At 39.5% G+C, this 23,621-nt stretch overlaps 1 protein-coding gene across 1 annotated transcript; it reads right to left on the bottom strand.

Annotated features, from left to right (window-relative positions):
* Positions 1-1,221: 1,221 nt before the first annotated feature.
* On the bottom strand, positions 1,222-14,887 carry cops7a (COP9 constitutive photomorphogenic homolog subunit 7A). The gene is made up of 8 exons (XM_037075051.1): positions 14,739-14,887; positions 9,436-9,558; positions 6,947-7,022; positions 6,102-6,190; positions 5,061-5,263; positions 4,838-4,943; positions 2,721-2,890; positions 1,222-1,392 (listed from the first exon to the last, which is right to left on the bottom strand). The coding sequence occupies exons 2-8, from the start codon at positions 9,556-9,558 to the stop codon at positions 1,353-1,355; spliced, it is 807 nt and encodes a 268-aa protein (XP_036930946.1). The 5' UTR covers positions 14,739-14,887; the 3' UTR covers positions 1,222-1,352.
* Between the last annotated feature and the right edge of the window lie 8,734 nt (positions 14,888-23,621).

Below are 23,621 nucleotides of genomic sequence, written 5' to 3'. Positions count from 1 at the left end.
TCCAGTCATCGCTCACATGCTCACACGTAGGATAAACGCGCCCGGCTCACCTTCTGCTTTCTCTTCACATTACACAGTACGCCAGCTAACCCCTCTTCTCACTAACAAACACTTTCAAGAGTACAGCTGTTAGAATTCACAGCTCCAGTCTGGCAAAAACTGATCTAATCAAGCTCAATCACACTGACTGAAATTAACACCACTATTTATAGAGGTGAGAGAGATGTTTGGAGGGAGGGAGGAGGCTGGAGGAAGATGCGGGGGTTAATCGAAACAGGAGCATAATTTCCCCGTCTACTTCCCGCTCACTATTGCTACTGGTCAGCTAATCGCCGCCATTAACGTCAAGCAGGATGAGGAGCGGAGAACTTGGAGGAAAACTGAATCAAAAGAGGGAGAGATGGACAGGGCCAGCATGATGAAGGCAATTTTGACTGCGTGATTGAGGTACAAGAGAGGGTGGCAGGCAATTTCAACAGGCAATTTTAACATTGAGATAGAAGCTCTGGGCAAAACATACTGGTATGAAATATGAATGCACTTGGTGTGTGTGTGTGTGTGGATGTGTGTGTAGCCATGCTGGTTGCGCACAGGGGAAGCCTCGGCTCTATAATACATTAGTCTCTTTGGGGACATGCCCTAATTAATGGCTTGACCTCCTAACGGGTAGCCCCCTTCTGCGAGTTAACATTTAGCTGTGCACCCTCCAGAGATGCACTTTGAAGTGCATTTAATAAAAGAAGTGACAGTGACATTAATGAGACAGTACAGGGCAGTCGTTTTATTTCCCAACAATTTATATTCAGATTTTATACATGTCTCGACTCAGCAGAGAGAACAAAAATAATACAAAGCAACATAGAATTAATCTAAAGCAAAAGAAACATTTTTAAACCAATAAAAGATAAACACACGTCAAATACACTGATCCTGTTTCTGGTCAAAGGCAACTGACTCCTGCTTGTTGATGGTTCTGATGTGACAAGTGCTCTGAGTGTGTGTGTGTGTGTGTGTGTGTGTGTGTGTGTGTGTGTGTGTGTGTGTGTGTGTGTGTGTGTATAGACACACACACACACACACATATATATATATACACACAGTGACAGTCCACTAGTTGGGCTATTAAGAACTGCAAGAATAGATGTCACAACTGTCATTTCCATCAAGCCAGTGTGTTTCCGAATCCTTCATGTTGAGATTTAGTGACAAGAAAAGTTCCCATTAAGCTTCCCGGTTTTATTGTGGCCAGTGTATGTGACAAGAGAACACCGGTCACATCCTTTAATGTATCCGTTTGTCCGCCAAAGTGTCCATCTGTCCATCCGCCATCTTCACGTCTCAGTGTCTTGTCTTCAGTTGGACTTGGACCAGATCTTCCCACTGCCACGCAGCCTGAGACGAAAACAGCCAGTTAGATACAGTGGATTGGTGCTTTGTTTGGGATTAATTAAAAAATGGTTTTGGGTTACTTTATGTTTTCTATCTACTTGCATTGCTAAGCCTTTGTGTTCAAGTATTAGCATCAGCATTTAGTATTTTTGCACTGAAATTGATCTCGGTTTCTCTTTCTGCAAATTATGAAGTATTTGTACAAAGAGCCCGTCTCTAATAATAACTGCTGCACAATCAGTCCCCTCCTCTAAATAGCTTTATGAAGAAATGGTGTCAAAACTCATTTTAATTCGAGGATTGAGGTTAAGCTATCATTAATTTGGATTTCAAAACACTAAGTGGATCTCCATTTGAATGAAGTGCAGTGCTGAGTGATGAAAATTATAGGGCTCTATGCTTCATCAAAAAGTGACAGGCAGCCAGAAAATAATCACTGCTTTCTGTTTGCGAGTGACAACATAAACAGCAGGCAAGCAGAGCGTCTCCTCTGATCACTGAAGGGGGAAACAGTTCTTTCAGGAGGATAGCACGAGGGGCATTTGCGTATCCAGTGACATTTTACAATCCAGGACAGATGTGAAATTAGCCATCGGTAATTGGGCCGGATGGAAGCAAAACAGAAAGAGTCCCTGATAGCGGGGTTTCAAACACCGCTCCAAAACACTGATGTGCATCTGATAATAAAGCTACTTCATGCAGACACATGCACACACTCGCACACAGACAAACCACTTACATTAGCAGCTGGCTTTTTATCATTTATTGAAAGAAAAAAAGAAGAAAAAAATGGAAACATAGCTGGTTTTGTGTTGAATTAACTGTGCACTCTACGAGAACATTGGACTAATGGCTTTAATTCAGTGTTTAAATTCAAGTCTTTCTAGAGCTTTGGTTATATCTAGGTAAGTTCGTATTTATAAAGCAACTTTCACAAAGCACACTTACAAAGTGCTTTACAGAACAAAAGAAGCAGCAGCAATAATAGAAACCTAATGGAAAAAACCTCCAAATGCTGCTTTTTGTTCCAGTTTTGTGATATGTAAGAATAAATAGAATTTCTCGCTTGAAATGGAAAAACTACAACAAATACAACATTTATTTAAGAGCACACCAACAATTCTGAGGACAACACCATTCCTGTAAATTATTCGACACGGCCAAACATGTTTATGTGTTCAATCTCTGAAAGGTTCGGAAACTTTGGAAAAATGAATGCAATTTCTTTGCAAACTCCTGATCCCATCCAAGATGCTCAGAGTGCTTCACCCTCCCTGAGTGTGTCCTCCATTTAATCACAGTAAGTCCTAAGGTGATGTCACAGTACTCACCCTTTCACCTTTGAACTCTTTTTGCCTGGTTGTCGTGGTTCCTGAGAGGAGGCGGGGTCTCGTGGCTCTGCAGGCTGGTCTGCGTCCTGATTTGAGGCGGCTCCGGCGGGGGCGGGGCCTGATGACGGTGAGGCGGCGCTGGCCTTTAACGTTTTCTGTAGGTTTGAGACCTGAGAGAAGAGTGAATAAAGAAGAGAATTAAAGATTAAATATAAAGGGATGGTTAACATGAGAGCTTCACAGCTGGCAAGTCTGTTTTAAAACAACAGTGAGGTCCCCATATAAACATTGAAACAGGTTTTGTTTTTTGTTTTTTTTGTTTGGTGTATTTGTTCCTACTTCTCCTAGTGGTTCATAGTAGAACCGATATATCGGTTGGCCAATATTACAGGTCAATATTAGTCAATTACAGATATATCAGTATCTGTATATATGTATACGTATATATGTACATATGTATATATGTGATATACACTGACATGAAACAAAAAAAAGAAATTCTATAAAAATGTAAAAGGCGGACAAAGGTGCTTGGGGTAATTAATAAATATTTAATTCCCCCTGAGGTTTACTGTTTTAGTCCACAGACGTCATTTTAAAAATAACTTGTTTCTCATTAAAGTATGTTGATATGTTTGATAGGGCCATTTCGGCTGATATATCGTTATCGGCATCAGCCTCAAAAATGGTCAAGCTCTAATTAAGAGATTCCCTCTTAATGCGCTTCAAGTGTGAGTGACAGGAGACGTAATCCACAGTCTGAATAAGAATTTACCAAAGCGTTTAAAAGAATCTAATACGAGACTTCAGCAGTGTATTTATGGGGAAAGGGTACAAGGAGAATTCATTCCCAGGTCTAGTCGTGGGTATCTACCAGCTCCAGCTGGATCGGCTGCGATGGGAACATGACACCCTGGTGAAATCTTGAAATATATATGTTCCCATCGTTCTCCATTCAAGTAGCCATTGAACCTCATTTAGTTAGCGTTGAATTTGAAAGACAGACTGAAGTAAAAAAGGAAAATGAAAAGCTCCGTAACACCGTCACTGACCTTCAGACAGCTTTCAACTGTTCCCCGTTTTTTGGCACACTTATGACATGTAAGAAACACCACTGGAAATAGGATAGGAGTCAATTAACTAGGTTTATCCACATTTAAGAATCCTGCGTGTACACGCTAACTTTGAAGTGAAATGGTTTGAATAATGGCTTCAACACACCACATGTCAGATCACAGCCGTGCTCACACTACACAACTTTCTGACACGAAATCGTGAGTCTTACAGTTGTGGTTTTCACACTACATGAGTGATCAGCAACAGGGGGTCATACATGACAAGATCACAGATGCGAGACGTTGCACGGGAATGACGCAATCCAAACAGTACAGGTTATTTGAATCCTGATTTGCAGATTAAAAAAACAGTACGAAAGAGAAAATGACACGGGCGAGAGGATGGATTATGATGCGCTGTCAGCAAGACTTTTTTTTCGCTGAGAATGCATGACTGCTTGCTCGTATTATTGTTTAGCAAGGACTCGAGGTTACACATACTGAAACAGTTGTGTGTATATATTATGACAAACTATGGGCTATTGTTGTGCCCACTTCATAGGAAATAGATACCAGATGAGGCTGGGATGAGGTTCATTTCCACAGTGTTTCCTTATGTGGCTGCAGTTGAATCTGACTGAATTTCAGTAATAGTAACACAGTAACCTTGCATGTATTTTTTCACAGAATGAGAACTGAATTGTGTCTCCCATCACTTCAGTCTGATACAGCACACAGTAAGAAGCGATCTCATCACAGCCAGTATCAACAGGAGATATGATTACAGCAAGCAAAACCTGTTTCAATGTTCATACGGGAACCTGGCTATTGTTTTCAGACGGAGGAACTGTGAACCTATCCTTTAAAGTTAGATTTATGAACCCAGAGCTGCATGAGCTTGCCCTCAAACAAGATTCAAAAACAGGAACTATGCAGTCAGGGGGAAACTTAAATATCACAAGGAGCTGGAAGCATAAAAACAGAGATGTAGTTGAGGGAACGGCAGCATTTTCTGGTTGGAAAGAGTGAGAGCACTGTAGGCAGAAAGGATGAGGGACTAACCTCTGTTTCCACTTGGACTTTGACCTTTAACTGGCTCTCTCTGTATTGGTTTGCCCTCGAGACCTGCTCCTCAATACCACACAGCACCGCCTCACACCCTGTACACCTGAGAGAGGAAACAAGCACCGAGGGAGGCAGAAAGCAGATTGTTAGGAGCTTGGAAAACAGATAATTGAGATATAAATCTAAAGTGTGTGCACAGACACACAGAGGTGATACTGACCACTCTTGCAGGGTGTTGATTATGTTTGGGAGCTCGTTGGGGCCCAGGTCACGACCCACGCTGCAGTCCACCTCCACCTGCTGGTTCCTCTGGTCCAGTTTGCCCTGGATGATGTCACAGTAAACGGCCTCGATCAGCAGGTCCTCCAGCTCCCGCACATTCTTCAGCTCGAGCTGCTGTAGGAGCAGCGAGTACGGCAGGCACTGAGGGGGAAAACAGAAACCTTAATCTCCCTATTCTCTTTTACTTTAACCAAGGTATGCAGGCAGATAATTTGAATTTAACGGTTTGATGGAAAATGACAAAGAAATGTTACAGTGAATTTGCCAGTTTGTCTAAATGTCACTGCCAGAGGAAGATGAGAGGGGAGTTTGGACAATCTAACAATCCTCCACTGGGCAATTAGGGAGTTCAAGCCTACATACATTGAAAGCAGTGACATATTAGGGAGAAAAACCTGGGCAAAAGTGAAAGGAGCAATGGTAGTGGAAGGTAACAGAGCTGGTGAGAATAATGAATCAATTATTTATCATCAGGAGCACAGAAAGAAAAGGGCATAAGCCGTGTGATGACCACGTCTCTCTTGAGAAAAAGACCAGTTTCTCAATGACATTGCCTGTATAAATAAAGGTTAAATATAGCAAAAAAAATGGTTGAAAGGTGCAAATGAGAGAAACATAACTTTCCATACTATCTCATGCATTGTAGAGAGACAGGTACGATGTTTAAAATAACATGACAAGTAGTGGCTGCGCTAATAACTTTTAGTTAAGACCAAAAGGCCTGTAATTCTAATTTAGTGGATATAAAAACAGCCACAAGCTTAAAGTTACAGCCACCCCACATGAACTTTTTGAACAAAACAGCAAAAAGCAGAATTCTAAAAGCAGAATTGTTAATACATCATTAATATGTGTATTATGAAGCCTACAGCTAATATGAAGGCTGCAGAAATAAGATTTATTTTCTATTTTGGAGACAAACAAAAATCCGCAGCTCATCTTCACGTCTGAACAATGTAAACCAACAATGAACCGGTACCTTGAGGTTGGACGCCAGGCTGATGATGGACAGATGGCGGAGTTTGTTTCTCTGTGCGGGGGTCAACTCGGGAAGAGAGGCTGCTCTCTCTACAGCAGCAGACAGGAACATAAGAAGAAAAAAAAAAATCACAAAGGGGAAAATATACCAGAGCAGAGTGTAAGTGTCACTTTGCTGAGGGTCAAACAGTCACCCGTAATAGTGGCACTGCTTATTACTTTGAAGCGTAATATTACGTTGAGACAGGCAGGGGAGTGTGGAGCTGTTTTAGCAGTCAGAAAACAGGGTCGGGAGGAAGTTGGTCTCCAGCGACTGTGTCTCCTGCTGCCATGCTCCCCTGGTGACAGGACTCACACCCTCAGAGGCAGCAGCTCTGACAGCTCCTCTAAGGGCTCCACTACACAGCTCTGTGAAAGTAAATGTGCTCCCTGTCGGCGTGACTCGAAAGGGAACAATAAAGTAGGCTACATTCTTTTTCCAGGCTATTGGTTGATATTCAGCATAAATTTAGACATAATTAACATTCCACTTCTTGTTACAGCTTCCCAACGAAGTACACAGACAGCACAAATTAAGTCACAATAGATTTGTTTATTGTTCATTTGTGCCAGCGCTGCTGTGAAACAGACAATCAGCCAATCGGAATGCTTGATGAAAAGTGGCCCAAACAGCTAAAAGCACTCGAGTAATTTGGTCTGTGAATAACCTGCCTGCAGTGTCTCAGGTGAGGGAGTTTAAGCTGCTGTGTCAAGGTGCCTGCCTCGCAGCAAGGAAATACGGCTCATAATAAAAGAGTTGCTGGGCTGCCCTATTACTTATTTACACTGTGCTGCCACTGCAAATACCTTTGTAGTCGCAGTAGGTTCCATAGGCAAAGAGGTTGAGGAGCTGGTACACTGGTGCATGAGGGCCATTCTCCAGCTGTGGGAAGGAAAAATGAGGGGAAAAGAGAAAATGATGTGGCAGAACACAGAAGTAATGAGACTCGCTACATAAAAACTGTGCAACTGTGTTTTTGTCTTTGCAATGAAAAACTCTGAGGAGAGGTCTTTAATGAGTGAGAGAGACAGAGAGATGGACCAAATGAGGACCTGACTTCTTATATTCAGGCTGGATTCATCTGAGGCTACATCACCACGAACACATTTTTTTTTTTTGGTTTAAAATGCATAACTTTTGCTACCTTTATGCCTGGAGTCCACACTACCCTGGTGATGAAGGACCCCTAAAACTGAGACTTTTGGAAATGATGCTGACCCTTTTTTAGTGTTCATCTCCAGACGGGCAGAAACATCTGAAGAGACATCTGAATAAAATTACATTGGCACATATATCAGTCACGATGTGCCCTTCCCTGATTTGTCACCCCCTAAGAAAAAAAACGACAGCAACCTTGACTACTAGTGTTTAATTCAACATTGATAATGAAATACAGGCATTGCTGACCTATTTGTCTATACTAGCAGCTGTCGTGCAGTTTAGTTCTGCATTTTATAATGCCACTACTGCCTACATGCAATAGTTCCAGTGTCCAGCTGAGTTATGTTTTGGCAAAAGCAGTCACGTTTCACCGCATCATTATTTTTATCCTGTTTTCAGATAAAATATCTCTTGACTCTGTATCAGCCCTAGTACCATTTACATATTAGGAAGTAAGACTAAGTACAGAAGTGCATGTCTGTGTATGGTCATATCTTATGTGCTTTCAAGTGTGTTAGTATGGATGGAGAGTGGATCTGAAAGGGTGCTAAAATGCTTGTGTAGATGGAGATTGTTTTGGGTTTTTTTTAAATCAAAACACAGTTTTAAAAAGGAAATCTATTCCTGTGGATTTAACCTGACAGGAGATGTATTCTCACATGCATTAGGGGTGGGCAATCTGGCCTAAAAATAATAGTATGTTCTGTTTACTAACAATCACAATTAATGATCTAAATTACCATCTTATTTCTCAGTTTTTAAAATACCCTGTGCACTAACAGTAAAACAAGAAAGAAAAAAAAAAGTTTCTCTACTTTCACAAAAATGACTACAACGGGTCCAACATTTTGTGTTGCCTCAATTTTTCCATTTACATGTAAATGAGTTGAACTGATTTCTACAACTGCCAAGCTAATTTGACAAGTGTCAGTGATGCAGTGAAGAGCAAAAGTTCTCTGTTGTTAATCCCTTAATATTGTTTGCAAAAAAACCCAAAAAAAACGCTAACAAGAGGAAGGTGAAATGTCAGAAAATATAAATAGCAAAATGTTGTGGGGGACTTTAATAAACCTTTAAAATGTCCTCTGACTAGGATATTGCCGTAAACATATAAAGAATTAATACGACAGGCATTTTTGCAAGTATTAGTGTCTGTTTCATTCATATTTTACAGGACTGGAACTGCTGTGAGCCATTAAAAGTCAGGACACCACTGAGGCAAACAGAAAGGTAAAGCTTTGTGTTTTAATAACAGGCTGTTGTATTGTTGTTCTTTTGTCTATGGGAACTTTATAATGTGTCTTTTTAATTTGCTGTTGTATTCTTTACTGCGGCTACTGAAGTGTTTTCATTGTCTGGACCATTAAGACATTTCTCTCACTGTTTGTCTCACAGTTTCATCCTAGCTAGTCTCTCTCTCTCTGTTTATCCAGTAAAACAGTGCAGCAGATTTTACACCTGCTATTCTCAGATGTTAAATTTCCTATGCAATGTCCTCTGATACCATTCTTCAGCAGTGCTGCTTGTTTTCCATTTTACCATTTAAAAAAAAACAAAAAAAAAAAAACCTTGTTGTGCTCTTTTAGTAAATAAGGACAAATGTAATTTGACTGTTTGGTGCATAAAAAAGGGACACAAATCCCACCTGCTCAGCATCCTTTCTAGGGCTTTAAGAATGGAACAATGGTGCTGCACAATCCTGCCCTACTGTAACAGCAGCATTTCACATCCAAAATGGGTTGTTAACTGCACAGGTTTAAAATACAACATAAAAAATGGGTTCCTAATGTACTCTCTCTAAGTGCCCAGGAATTCTATACATAGATGCAAGTTGAGTTGCAACTTAGATTACATCACTGGTGCACAAATGTAGACGCATTAACATCAACTTGCATAGATGATAAATTTGGTCCAGTGTGGTTTGGACATACACTTGTGTTGATGCTGCACTAACAATGTGGTCACATGCATCACTGACCCCTCTTGATCAGATTCTCCTGTTGTCTGGAATAAATGAACACCTGTGAGATTAACTGTCGAGTCGTAATTAAGACCGTTCTCTCCATCCCAGGTCTGAAAAGGTCCCAAAAGACAGAAAGGGTGAGGAAGATAAAGTGCGGGAGAGTGTGTTTACCTCTCTGACATTAGGCAGCTCCAGGATGTCAGAGAAGACGTAGAGGCCTGGGGTCTCCAGCAGGGAGCTGACAGCCTGGGCCAGTGCTGAGCCTGACAGAGACAGGAGCTGCTCCACCTCCATCTGATGCCAAGGGACACACAGGTAACAGCGACATGGTTAGCAGGTTATACAAAAGCACTACAGAGATACGCATGAACGAATCAGTGCTGTGTATAAAAGAACAAGTATGATAAAAATGAAGGATGTGACCTTCCTGTGACCGTCGTGGCTCTGCCATTTTATGTAATGGTGGAGGAAAATGTGATCGAGGGACGTCGTGTCACAATTTTCCATAAATACTTAATATCAAATGCTCTATTAATGAACATGAAACTCGAAACATGGTCCAGCAGCCACTCATGGTCTGTCTAGAGGACAAAGAATTGAACGAACAATGCTCCCTTTTCATTTAACGTCCAACTGCCAAGTGCTCTTGACCATAGCACTTAACCCTCAAATTACCTGGAGAGCTACACGGATAGTGGAAGAGTAGCTGCACTAGGTAGCACCAATACGGGCAAGAATTGTAATGAATGCGAAGCAGGGCATGTATATTCATCAAAACCCATTCCCGGCATAGAGACGATGCAAATGCACTTTGGGCTGAGGGCAACACCAGAATAATTACCTAAATAGTGAAAGAAATCTGCCTTTGCCTCCAGCAGATACTTCTTCAGAAAATGAATCCCAGCAAAACAAAAAAAACAAAAAAAAAAACAGTAACATTTCCTAATGCATAACCACATGTCAGCTTGCTAAACATTATCATGACTCTTTCTTTGTAATCGCTCTATGGTAACAATAGCACAGACATGCCTTGTGAGGAGATGTCCTCTGGACTTTGAGGGATATTATAAGATCTTAATCCCAGATGACGCAACTTGAGACACAAGGGAAGTTTAGTCTTACAGATGCATGATAAAGTTAGTGCTGTTGCATCAGACTGGTTTGATTACCCGCGGCCATTTCCTAAATTTAATGCAATAGTGTGTCTGGATGCCTACTGCTGAGCAAAGACTAGTCTGACTGGTTCTTCTTATTAATCTCAGGCGATGCTTATCGGTGCTGATGTATTGTATCATCCTAAATGTGATACATTTAGATGCAGACATGCACATCTTCCATATGTTGTCCCACTGGACCACCAGCGAGCAGGTCGAAGGAGCACATTCACAGGCAAGCTGAACAGATGAGCGAGCATGTGTTGCATCCCAACAAATTAACCCTCACTGTTTGAAAAACAGCATCTCTTTTCATTTCAGGATTTTTTAAAAGTCAAATTGAGAGCTGAATGTGAGGCTGAATTGCTTCCATCTGTTTATGTCTACTGAATTTAAAAGGAGGACAGACCTGGCTGCATTTCAGTGAGAGATGGCTGGAGGAATATGTGGATCTGTTCAATATTCAGGGTGCAGCTGTTCAGATACAGAGTACCATGGTGACCACTGAGATACAAAAATAAAACAATATATGACACAAATATAGACTGAATCAGTGTGACATTTTGCTAAGAAAAGTAGTCACTTCTGGTGAACAACTGTCAGTTCATTGGCATTTAAGAGATATGTGGAATTGGCAAAAATGCTCTTTTGTCATTTTCAGTCCTGTAATGTTTAAAGGTATATAGCAAAACATGAGTATTTAATGCCCTGAGTTGCTTTGCTAACATCTTTAAAGTAATCTACTGAAAAAGGAACATCTCCAACAAATGCTTAAGACACTGCGGTATGGACAGTGACCGTACTCATGTATTTTAGGATTGCTCAAAAATACAATCATTTTGGGAAAACATCAGAGAAAAAATTGAGAACATTTTGGAAAAGGACATCCCCCTGGACCCACAGTTATTCTAACTGGAAGTCTCACCCAACCATCTGTTTACCATAGAACAATGTTATATATGGGTGACATGATGAGAGCTATGCAGATTTTTTAGTGCTGTGCTATATTTTATTCTGTATACTCTGTTTTTGTTTTTCCTTTATTATCATTATTGTTATTATTCTTATGTACATTTTATTTTGCCAGTTACCATTTCTGTAGTCGAGTCTCTAAGCAGAAGAATTTCACAGGAGTGCACTCGTACAACCAGATTGACATAATAAACCTCTCAAACACTGAACAATGGAACACATGGAAGAAACTAAAACTAAAAGAGCATATTTTAAAAGGAGATGACCCTCAATTATTGATGATTTTTGGTAGGATTTTCCTGCCTTGTTTGTTTTTCAATCTAAAAAATATTTTTCTTTGTTCTTTTTAACATTTAATTTTTTAAAGTAAAGTCTTTCCAGGTATACATTTAGGTAACTGTATGTGTGCTCTGCCCTGTTGGTATTATTGTGAAGCCCGATCTCAAGGTGATATTCTTTTTTGATGTATGTAACCTGTTAATGTGCATCAATATCGATAATGTTTAAAAAAAAAAAAAAAAAAAAAAAAAAGGAGAAAAACATAAGCCTCATCTCTCCAGTGGTCCGACTCACTGCTTGTTTTGTGTAAACAAGTTTACAGTTGTCGTTTTCTTTATTCTGTGGCCCAACAGATGAATAAATTGTCCAACATAACAATGAGACTTGAAGCCTCAAACATGGATTTTAGATAATCTTGATGCATTCTATTGTTTGTAAGATGGTGCATGATGCAGGGGTTTTCTACCTGGAAGTTTTTTCTGAATAAACACTGAAACTGGTTCTATAAAATAATAATTACAAGGACCCGATCCTTGGTAAGTACAAAAGAATGCAATGTTACTTAGTGTACTACTACTAATTGTCTTGTGATGCACTAATGGGCTTAGATAATGAACACTGTTGACACACTGCACTCAATTCATTCTGCCAATTACTGTCATCAATGTCTAATTGTGTAAAATGACAGCCAAACATCAACAAAAATTACTTTTATAAAAATTCTACTCGTGTCCTAGTACCTTCTGTTCTCTTTTGTACTAGTACAACAGGCACTACGCACTCTAGCCAATACATTTTACATTTGTTTTGCTATTGTTCTTGCTTTATTGTTATGCATGCCTGAAGGTAGCTTTAGATTCAAAATAGAATTAGAGTGTCAAACAAAATAAAATATTTCATAAAATATATATATTTTTTAAAAAAAGGTACAAGGCTACTAAAAGGAAAACAATTTAAATTGGGGTTGGCAGTGTTGTATATCAAACCCTAAACTCACTGAGGCAGCACTCACTTCAATAGACTCTCAACTCTAATAAGCAGTTCATCCATCTCTCCCATAATCCTCTTCAACCAAAACGGACTTCAAGATCACTGCAAACCTCTTCTGAGATTTTACTGAAATGGAGTGCATCCTGGTAAATGAGTTTATTGCTGATGAATTCAGCATTTCTTCAAACATGCAGACAAATATGTGATGTTTTGTCAATGAGCAAGTCAACGTCATACGATCCGATAGCATTTAACTCAAATGCTTTTCAAAAAGTCTGATTCAACTACCTTATTCATTGATCACCATCATCACATGGCAGGTAGGGTATATTGCCACTTTTTGCAGCAGCTTACTTTTTAATAAATTAACATGTAAGTGGATGCTTGAGACAGTAAAGAGCTTTTATCTGACAGTAGCAGGAACCCAAGTCTCTGCCTATTACTGTTGGAGTCTACATAGTAGTAACACTGCAAGGGTGGAAGTTGAGTATGTGTCAATACATGCTTCTGCATGCCACTGAAAATGTGTGTGTATTTATCACCTTTTGTGTGTGTTTCCATTTCAGCAAGTTTATTTTGATCGGGTAATATTTTTCTGAGTTAGCATTCCCCAAAACATTTGCAGTCACAGCCATAAAGAATTCGAATGACGTTTACTCCCCATTTACATCTGTCTATTGAGAGCAAATGTTTAACATGCAAATCTTGCTATATCAGAGCCTCAGACAGTAAACCTTCTGTCAGGTTAGATTACTGTGTAATATCTATTTGTGCTAAAATTATTAACCTGTAAAGTGTCTTTGTGTACCTAAAAAGTGCTATATAAAATAAATGTATTATAATTATAATTATTATTAGAGCAGTTGAAGAGTCAATCAACAAAGGAGTTAATATAAAAGGTTTGATTGATCCATTTACTGTTCAAATCATTTACAATGCTGATTACATTAGGAGTTGCTGCCTTTCTCTCCATTATAGACTTTTGAAAGTACATTTTTTTTGCATGTATTTATTTGGTTTTCAAACCTGTTTCAACCTTAAGATGTCTTTTTGATCTATGGGAATTAGCGTTGACATCTTTAGCGTTTTTTTAAATAGTGAATCAAATATATAAAGACTATCAACAATTGGGTAATTGCTAACAACGGTTGATAATTGTTAATGTCCATATCATTAATACATATCTACCATTTAACAAAATAAGAAAGAAAGAAAGAAAAGGATACAAATGACAATGACTTCCACTCTTAGCACATTATTCAGACACTTTCCCATACATTTTTCAGATTTTAATATCGTTAAAGCAGCAGTGCTTTCACTGGACTGTGACACTGCAATAATCTAATCACCTCTGCCTACATCCAGTTAACACCCTCACATAAAGTTTTACCATTTTGATTTCCTTCATATAGCTTTACGGTTATTAAAGTAATCTTTTTCAGAGGCAGTTTGATATAATTATACTATGTCTATTTTCAATAAGCGTGTCTCAACCCTTTATTGAAGCTATGTGAAGTTTAAACTGAGTGAAATAGTCACACGTAAGACTTCATGTTTTTATGTAAGCATCAATCAATCTACTGGATATTTTCTAAGTTCTGTCGTTTGCAATAGCTGATCCCCTACAGACTGCAGGTTGTTATAGCTTACAGAAATTGTAGTCAGGCTTGCACAGCAAAACTCTCTGCCTGTGTACTAAAGTTAACGTTAGCTCAACAGCTATATTACGGGGCTAATATTAAAGATAATGATCTTATGCAACAACAGATATAAATTGTCTCAGCGTGCAAAACATATACATCGTTTCAGGTAGGAGACTATCTTCATAACAGTTCTCATTAAAATCTATGTTATCGTGCTCAGTTATTATTCAAGCTCTATGTGTCATGCTAGCTCGGTTGCTAGCGGCTAACCAACCGCAAGGCTTTGCTAACCCGTTGACGCTAGGCCTCGGTCCATGTTTAGCCGTTCAACTGATTTAAATCATTCCACTAACTGCATGAATTATCAGTAAATACAACTTGCACGCAAATGCTTCCGCTAAAGAGTGAAAATATGGCTGTATATATCCAATTTTACCTTGTTGTGTTGGTTTCTAGTAGACAGCTTCTCGGTTGATGAGTTCCGTCGGCAGCACAATCACGCACGACAACAAAGGAACGTAAAATATGATTGGACAGTACGACGAAGTGGGCGGGACATGTCAAGCTGTCGATCAGCATCTTACTCAGGGGCTCAGGGAGAACAGCGTCATCTAGCGGTGAGGTGTTTTACCTCACCTGGGACTGTACAAATCAATATGTTCATCACGCAGGAGCTATCAAACTGAAGGTCAGAAGTCCTGAAATAACTCCGAGGAGGCCACAAAACGATAAAAGGGAGGAGGGGGCAAAATCACAAACCACATGAGGCCATCACATGTGTGGCATCTACTTCTCTACTTCATGTATTACAGGCTTCAGTTACATCAAAGACTGGTAGGCTGGTTCAGGAGGCTGCATTGAGGTGTGTATTTCAAACTGCAGGATATAAAAAGGTAAAACATGTTTAAGAGGACAATATAATCAACGAGGTTTGCATGGAAGAATTAAAACATAGACTTCACTTGTTAGGCCTGAGCAGATATTTACTAAGACACAGTGACATATATACTCATACCTATACACATCTGAACATACATTTCAAGTGTTCCTTTTATTATAATACATTATTCACATAGATCTTGTAGTTGCAGATATACACTCTGTTGATCATAGGCATGCAATCTTCGAGCACAGACTCAAAATAGAGGCTAGTTCTTAACAGTCTGAAACAACCCTAAAAGAAATCTAATCTGAAATTATTTACAGCTCCATTTTGAGTAGTAAATTGGTACAAATGTGACAATAATCGTGCTAATGCCCTTCTTTAGTCAGACCTGGATGATCTAACATAACACTAGTAATAGTTAATGGACACACTTCAAATATTGTCACCTGATTGTCATTGTCTTTCAGAATCTGAAACATTGATCCTAAAGGGCAAATTATAATGTAACAGTTGCTCCTTCTAGAACAAGATATACATTCATTAATAACATAAGGAGGGACCTACCATAAAAGTTTGAAGGCATTACATGATTTAAAAGGTGTTTCTTTTGTACTGTAGTCTTTGCTATTTGTTGAAACAAAAAACTAAGCAATAGAATCAGTACTACTGGGAATCTACCCAGTAGTCGTGATCTGAGAGTCTGAGATCGATTGCTTGCTCTCTCCCAACACTCCTGGGGAATTCACTGTATTTTCCTCATCAGACTCAAGCTGTCGCTGAGGTAATATCCCTATATAATTTCTTGTGATTATTCCTCCCCATTTTCAGAGCCGTGTTCCTCTGCTGACTGGTTTTACTTGTTATCTGTCTCCCAGCTCTACTGATAATATCTGTGGCAGGGGGAGAGAGGGGGAACAGGTTATAGACTGGATAAGCTTCGAATAACTACTGTGAACATTTCTGACAACTGTGGAATACAGACTCACCTCGCCCCAGCGCCCCATTGATTCACTGATGAAATGTTTAAACTCTGATTTATCTGAGGTTTTGATACACGAATGGACATTGTTGTGCGTCTTCTGAAAATCATTTCTTTAGATGTCTTTTGAATGATTACTTTTGTATGTATCAGCACAGAACAGGCAGCTTATTTTGCTTTTGGTGGTTTACTTTCTTTTTGAACAGTTCAATATCATAAATATTTTAAATGAATGTCAACTTTAATACAAAACAAAACAGAGCTGAATAAATGATTTAATGCATTAAATATTAAAATTACATGGTACATGTTGTCCACCCATCTCCGGTGTGCTTCAACCTCTTCGTGTATAGCTGATATAGAAGTGCTGATCACATCCACCAATTCTCCAGGCTTGTCTTTCCAGAGCATCCTGAAGTTAAACATACACACAAACACAGACATTACTGACATGATACATTGATCTTAGCTGTACTACCACGTCTTAACCCCTTAACCTTAAATAGTCTTCCTACATAGTAATCCTACATTTTGGACTAAATCTTTGACTAATTATTGACACAATGTGTAATATTTTATACAAATATTACACATGTGTCGTTAATGAGTTAAAGATACAATGTGTAATATTTTTAAGCACAAGGCATATCTATATACATAACAGGCCATTCTCACAGCAGACACTTTAAATTCTCATGGAAAAAGGTTATATGTTATATTTGTGTTATATTTAAGTCCCAGTAAGGCCCTGTCCACACATAAATGGTATTTCTTACACATGTTAACCTTTTTGAAAAACTCCCCCGGGTTGGAGATACTCAGAAACTTAGTTTCAGTGTTTACATCTTGATGGGCCGCAACAGAGATTTTTAGAAATGATGACGCAGACGTAAACTTGAGTATGTATTATGATATTGAAGTATTTGAGTTTGTACGTTGACAAAATGGATGATGTATTGTTTGACATTCAATTGAGAGAGACACAAACGAACACTGACAATACAACGAGAGAAGCGAGACAAAAATAGACAAAAGCTGCTGCTTACAGTGTTTTGCTGTCAAAATATCATCTAAGAAGATTCTGCAATGAGCGGTCACGTTTCCCTTCCTCGTTCAAAGTATGCTCCGTAGCTAAGGAACTGACCAGAGTAAGCAATCTTCTTGCTGTCTACAACAGCATGTGCATGCCCAATGTACATAAATGGTGTTTTCAGGAGTGTTAGTGTGGCTTGAGATTATTTCTGAAAGGGTGCTAAAATGCTAAGTAGCACTAAGCATACAGCTCTTGACCCCAAGAACAAGCAGCAGCAGCAGGACGTTTGTGATGGCTTTTTGCTTGTGTTTACATGATGGTGATGTCATGTCATGTCATTGTCCGTAACCACTTATCCCTTTCCATGGGGTCATGGGCTGTTGCTGCTGGAGCCAGTCCCAGCCTTGCATGATGGTGATATTTCAGTATTTAACAGAGTTGTTTGTTTATGTATTTACCAGTTTAGAAAGCCAAGAGATCGTATTGCACACAGAGAACTAGCTAACACATCTTTGAACTGGCCAGCGAGAGCTACGGCTACAGGACAGCCTTGTAGTCAGGTGTTCATGTGTTGGATACTTCCAAAATTCAGCTTGCTTTCACTGGTTTCTACAGCCTTACCAACCCCAGCTTTAACAATGTCAGTTTACACATTAGTAACTGATCGTTGATTTTAGCTCTGAGAACACATTTGGATCATGGCTAGGCCTTGTTCATGGAAGACATTTTGATATTTTGATGGCTGAATTCAATTTAGCTGCTTCAACTATATAGTGCCACGCTGTCAGGGCTTACCGGAACACTTGAACAGAGCGGAGCTGTTATCAGTAACAACCGCGCTCCTCCTACAATGACAAGTCAAAATGTCTCCCCGGAAGAAGACTTAATGCGGCCTTACATCTCACTTCTAATCTCCAAACTCTGCCTTTGTGAAAGTAAAGCTGAGATAAAGTGACCTTGCCTTGGCAAAGATGTCTTTATGCTTCCTGTCTTTACACACACACACACACACACACACACACGCGCGCACACACCCTCATGTCTCAAGCTTTTTTTTCTCCTGCAGACAGCACAAAGTAACCGACCCAATTAAGGGGAATGAGGAACACCTGTGCCGGTCAGCAGGGCTCCACAGACAAAGTGCTCATTTTCTGTCTGTGAAGTCTGTTGATAGGGTGTGTTTAGTTCAGGCCCACAAACACACACACAGAAACACATGCTGCTCCATAGAGTGCAGTATGGTAAGATGGCTGCCCGTCTCTGCACAGCTGTCTCTGCTCTTCAGCCGGTCCGGCTCGTCCCTGCTGAAGTGTTAACACGGCTCTCCGACATGAAGCCATCCTTCAGCGCACTCCCTGCCCTGCTTAACTGTTAATGAGAGCGAGGGCAAGATAAGAGGAGGAGGTGGCAACGTGGTAAATCAAAGGCAGCAGGAAATGAAGATCATGTACTGGTTTCATCTACACCCTGCCACCTGTCTTTGAACAGCGCTGTCCTCTCACAGCCGCATGTAACGTTTTTCGCTCTGAGGTAAGTTTCGAAGCTAGAGGTGAGGAGTGCAGGACTGCATATAGATGGATTGATGTATGGAGGGATAGATAGATGCGAGTATGTTCACCCTGACAATGCCAGAAGGCCAATGTTTTTCTTAGCTTGGCGTATTAGCATGCTAATCTTGCTAATAAATCCCAAATGTTCAATATTTTCGACAACCATGATTCACTGTGGGTTTGAAACACTGTGGAATCATTCTCTCTCGTGTTTGTCTCTTTACATAGACCTTTCAGATACACTTGGATTCATCAGTAAATAGGCCTTTTCTCAGTGAAGTGTTTGGCCTTGTTTCACCTAATGAGAAGTGGTATAGAAACTGATACTCGTCCTCTGAGACCACTACAAGATGGCCTTCTTCTGACAGTACTTTTGCTGATTGGAGTTTCGACTTCTTTATTTATCAAATTCTGTATCTGTGGTGAAGTTGTTTTTCCTGATGTATTGATCCTCTGATGGTGTGGTCACTTTGGGTCTGCCAGATCGTGCTTTGGAAACAAGCGATGCAGTTTCTTCTAATCATTTTTAGAGTTACAATCACCGCCCCCAATACTGCAGAAACCTGCAGTCTAGCACTGTTTTTTGATGCTGAGAAAGGTCTTCTTTGCTCAGAATAACAATTTGACCTCCAACATTTTCACTATCTCTCTGAATCCTCAAACTTTTGATTATCTCTGGGTATATATGACAATATCAGAGATTTTAAATGTGGTCTTTAGACCATACTGTATACATACAGTATGTGTTTTTTAAAGGACACCTGTTATGCGTTTTGTTTTTTCTTTATGTTCCTGTGCATATAAAAGATACTAAAAGTTAAAAGGTCAAAATCCACACCAACAGAAGCTCCTCTCTCCCACAGAAAACACTGCTCCTGAAACGCCTCGTCAGTGCTCCCGCCTTTAACTCTGTGACATCACATTACATCACACATCATCTCACACATTTGCATAATTTGTACCTAGCAGTTAGTTTGGCACATAAGAATTGATTCAACACAGCTGCTTGGCAGTGCTGGCTCAGGCTTGTGTGAGCTGACCAATCAGAGGAGACCTTGTATTCAGGATGGGGGGTCTTAAAGAGACAGGAGCTAAAACAGTGTTTCAGACAGAGGGGGGAATACAGTGCAACAACAATGGACAGTTTGATGTGTTTTATAGAATAAAACATGTAAACCTGTTCTAGTAGTAGACCCAAAATAAAATGATCTATCTGAAAATTATGTTCCCAAATACATGTCCGTACATTGACACAAGTAAGAGTTTGAATGCATAACTCTCACTTGTAATGGAGTATTTTTAAAGTATTTTAAACCATTGCTGCTTTTTCCTAAGGATCTGAATACTTTGCCATTGCTATTTTTGTGTCTGTGTGCATATGTGACAACACGAGACACAAACACTTGACCAAACTTCCAGCAGACGTACATTATTATGTTTTGGGACTCGTAAATGTTATGAGGCTAAATTCTGGTCAAGCTCTGCAATCTCGTTTAACTCAACGTCTGCACCCTGTGCTACACCGGAGGATTAAAAATGGTGAATTGACAGCTAGCATGCTGCGGACTGTTTTGGGTCTAATCAGGCTCCCAGGGACCGAGGCAGGGCGTTGAGTGTTTGAGGAGTCAGACTGCTCTCCTGATGATTATTGGCTTTTTGGCCTCCATCTGCGCCAGCCTCATACTGACTTTGCTCTTCGAGTATAAACACTGTCTTACAACCTCCTGACTTCCCGGCCCTCCAGTCCGAGTGTGTTCTTCTGCCCGTCTGTCTCTCTGTCTCACTCTGTTCCTACCTCTCGCTGATTATTCTCTCTTTATTTCAGCTCAGTGTGCTTTTGGACACCTATAATTGGCAATAAAAAAGATAAAGCGCTCTCTCCAGTCCAGTGAGGGTCATGTAATAGAAAAAGCACAAAAGTCCATAATTGTGAAATATTTCTCCTGCAGGGCCAACAGGCTCTGGCAGCTCGGCCTGATAATGTGCTTGTGAGGACACTCTCTCATTTAAAACAAACACCACTGGGGATGTACGTGCTTGATCTATTACCACCACACACACACACACACTCATACACACATTCATAGACCCACAGACAGAAGCTATTGAGCATGATTTTAGTACCTGAAAATGATGACTTGCAACTAGAGAAGGAAATAAAAAGAAACACGTAACACTTTCTGTGACATCCGGATGTGTAACAGTGTAAGACTCTTGACAGAGAAAGAAATTGATTTAATTCTACTTTATGAATATTGCATACAAGACCAAATTTTATGTACTGTATCACGATAAATTGGCCAATATTCCTCGCAGTTAGGTGATGCTGCTGTGACTCAAATAAGCTGAATGTTTAAGTGTTGTCGCTTTATTTAGGTAGACTGCTCTTTATTTGCAATATCATGACACATTAACTGCGCACTAAACCACATCTGCCATATGAGAAATATAGCACGTTTTATCAGTTCATTTATAAAATATAAAATATGTATAAGCACAATTCTAAAGCGTGGTTCATTGCGGTTGTATCTCTTGAAGGTTTCTGTGAAATCTATGTCACCCACATTTAGCCTCACCACAGCATCTGCACCTGTGAGTTTACATCAGTAGTCTTGGCAGGAAAGGGTAATAGGTTATTAGTCTTATCAAGAGGAACCAATCTTTGAAATACGCACTAACTGTGACCACAGCAAAACTGTTTCAAGGTAAATACTCAGTTGTGGTAAAGACGGTAAAAGGCTTGACTTTCAGTTCCACTGAACCTGACCAGTTTCAAACTCATCCTGTCTTATATTTGTGTCTATGACGGTGTCTTTAAATGAGAGCCTCATAAATACATATCTTCCATCTTCACTAATGACTTATTTAAGATCAAACACTCTACTTAGAAACCATTATTTCTGACTCTAAATCATTAATGGGCAACAGCAAAGAAGCGACATAAACAGAGGAAACACAAACGTGGAAAAATATCTGGCACTGACACCAGAGAAAGTTTATGTTGTAAATGATAATTCTTAACAGCCGCGAGGGAGCTCACAGAAATGCAATTATTATAGCAACACCAGCAGTAAAATCTTACAGAGACTCACTGACTGTACAGAGGGGCATTATTGTTTGGAGAGGGAGGAATTAGTGGAGGGTGAGAAAACACAACAGTATGAAATTTAAATTAGTTTTGGGGTGATGTCAGTCTGACTGAAAAATCTCAACACCTACTGGATGGATTGCCATGTGACCCCCCACTATATCATGTAAACCCAACTCTGTCATGCCATAGATGGAACACAATGAAAGCACTTGTGCGCGTTAAGCTCTCAGTGGTGGCACATGATGCAGGCACAGGACATGTGTTGTGGATGGCTGACTTCCAGTAAACAGTTCAAACTAAAGACGTGTTAGACATTTATTTATTCCACCCACTAAATACAATAAAAACACATATATAATAGTCAGCAGTCTTCATTTTTCTCTGCTCAGAATTAGAGGTCATTCTTTATTTTAGGTAGTAGTTAGCTGACATTTGCACGGTAAAATCAGACCGTGTCTGCATTTCCAAATGTTGCAATGTAGTTTTAGTAGTTGGCAAGGTTACAGACTTTTCATGGGCAGAGTTACAGCAATACTTTTGATGTGCAACTCAGGAATTTCTCTTTTGAAAATGTAATGTAGTTGCCCTTTACAGAAATGACAGGCCTGTTAGATCCATCCATCCATCCATCCATCCATCCATCCATCCATATTCTGTGTATTTTTTTAGTTTATGACTGAATGCCGAGCAACATTTACCTCTCTATTATAGTTAACTTAAAAGTAACTTCAAATTTTGAAATACTGAAGTACCTTAAAATCATACTTAAATGCAGTTCCTTGAGTAAATGTACCCAGTTATGATACAACATGGTCTAATGGTAGAAGTAATATGATCTGTTACATTAAAGTAAAAGTAGAAATACCAAACTGAAAATGCTGCATTGCAAGTATAAAACACTCCAACACAGTAAAATAAGTAATGCCTGCATTAATAATGTTATTTAAAAGTACAAACATATTAGTATAGTATCTGCAAAAGGAATAGATAATAAAGGATTACACAATTAAGCAGAATGGAGTTAAAATATTTAATGATTCTTATTGATTAATTAACTTGTAAGAAGAATTGTATTCTGTAGCTGCTTGAGGTGAAGCTGAACTTAACTACACATCTTTATCTGTAAAGTGACTGGCTTGTAGCAATAACTGTCAAATACAGTTATACAGTATACAGTATATTAAGCCTCCCACAAGAATGTGAAATAGAATCACATGGATCAGTGATAAGAGTTCAACAATATAAGATGTAAAAATTGAGCACTGATAGAGGCCATTCAGTCCATATAGTGAGGACTTTTACTTCTGTACTTCAAGTACATTTAGCTGATAATACTTCTGATACTCCTTTCTTCAATCTATGTGCTACAATAGCAAAATATACATTTTCCTCTGACATTACAAAAAAGAAAAGCACTTGTCAAAAGTGTCACAGATTTTTGCACTTGAGTAACTGTAGCTGAAATGTTCCACATTTGACTTTTTCACACATCTCTCACTTTCTTTGTTATAGTCACACACTGAATATCATTGCTATGTTGAAGAGCAGGCCTGTTCCCAGGTGTTCCCAAGGCTGCGATGCCCTTGTTAACACTCTTCCTCACTTTGTCTCTCTTTGCACTGTACCTCCTCTGGTCCCTAAAGGCTTTGGTATCTCCTCTACCAAGCAGCAATATTCCTCCTTGAAATTAAATTTGTCCCTGCTGGTTGATTTATCGAGGCACGTCCCCCTGCCTATAAAAACACTGCCGCAGTGCTGTGGCAAATGTGCTGGGAGAAGT

This window comes from Acanthopagrus latus, chromosome 17 (assembly GCF_904848185.1).
Source record: "Acanthopagrus latus isolate v.2019 chromosome 17, fAcaLat1.1, whole genome shotgun sequence".
Lineage (NCBI taxonomy): Eukaryota > Metazoa > Chordata > Actinopteri > Spariformes > Sparidae > Acanthopagrus > Acanthopagrus latus.
The sequence above is the reverse complement of the archived record's forward strand: the minus strand, read 5'-3'. Positions and strand labels throughout refer to the sequence as shown.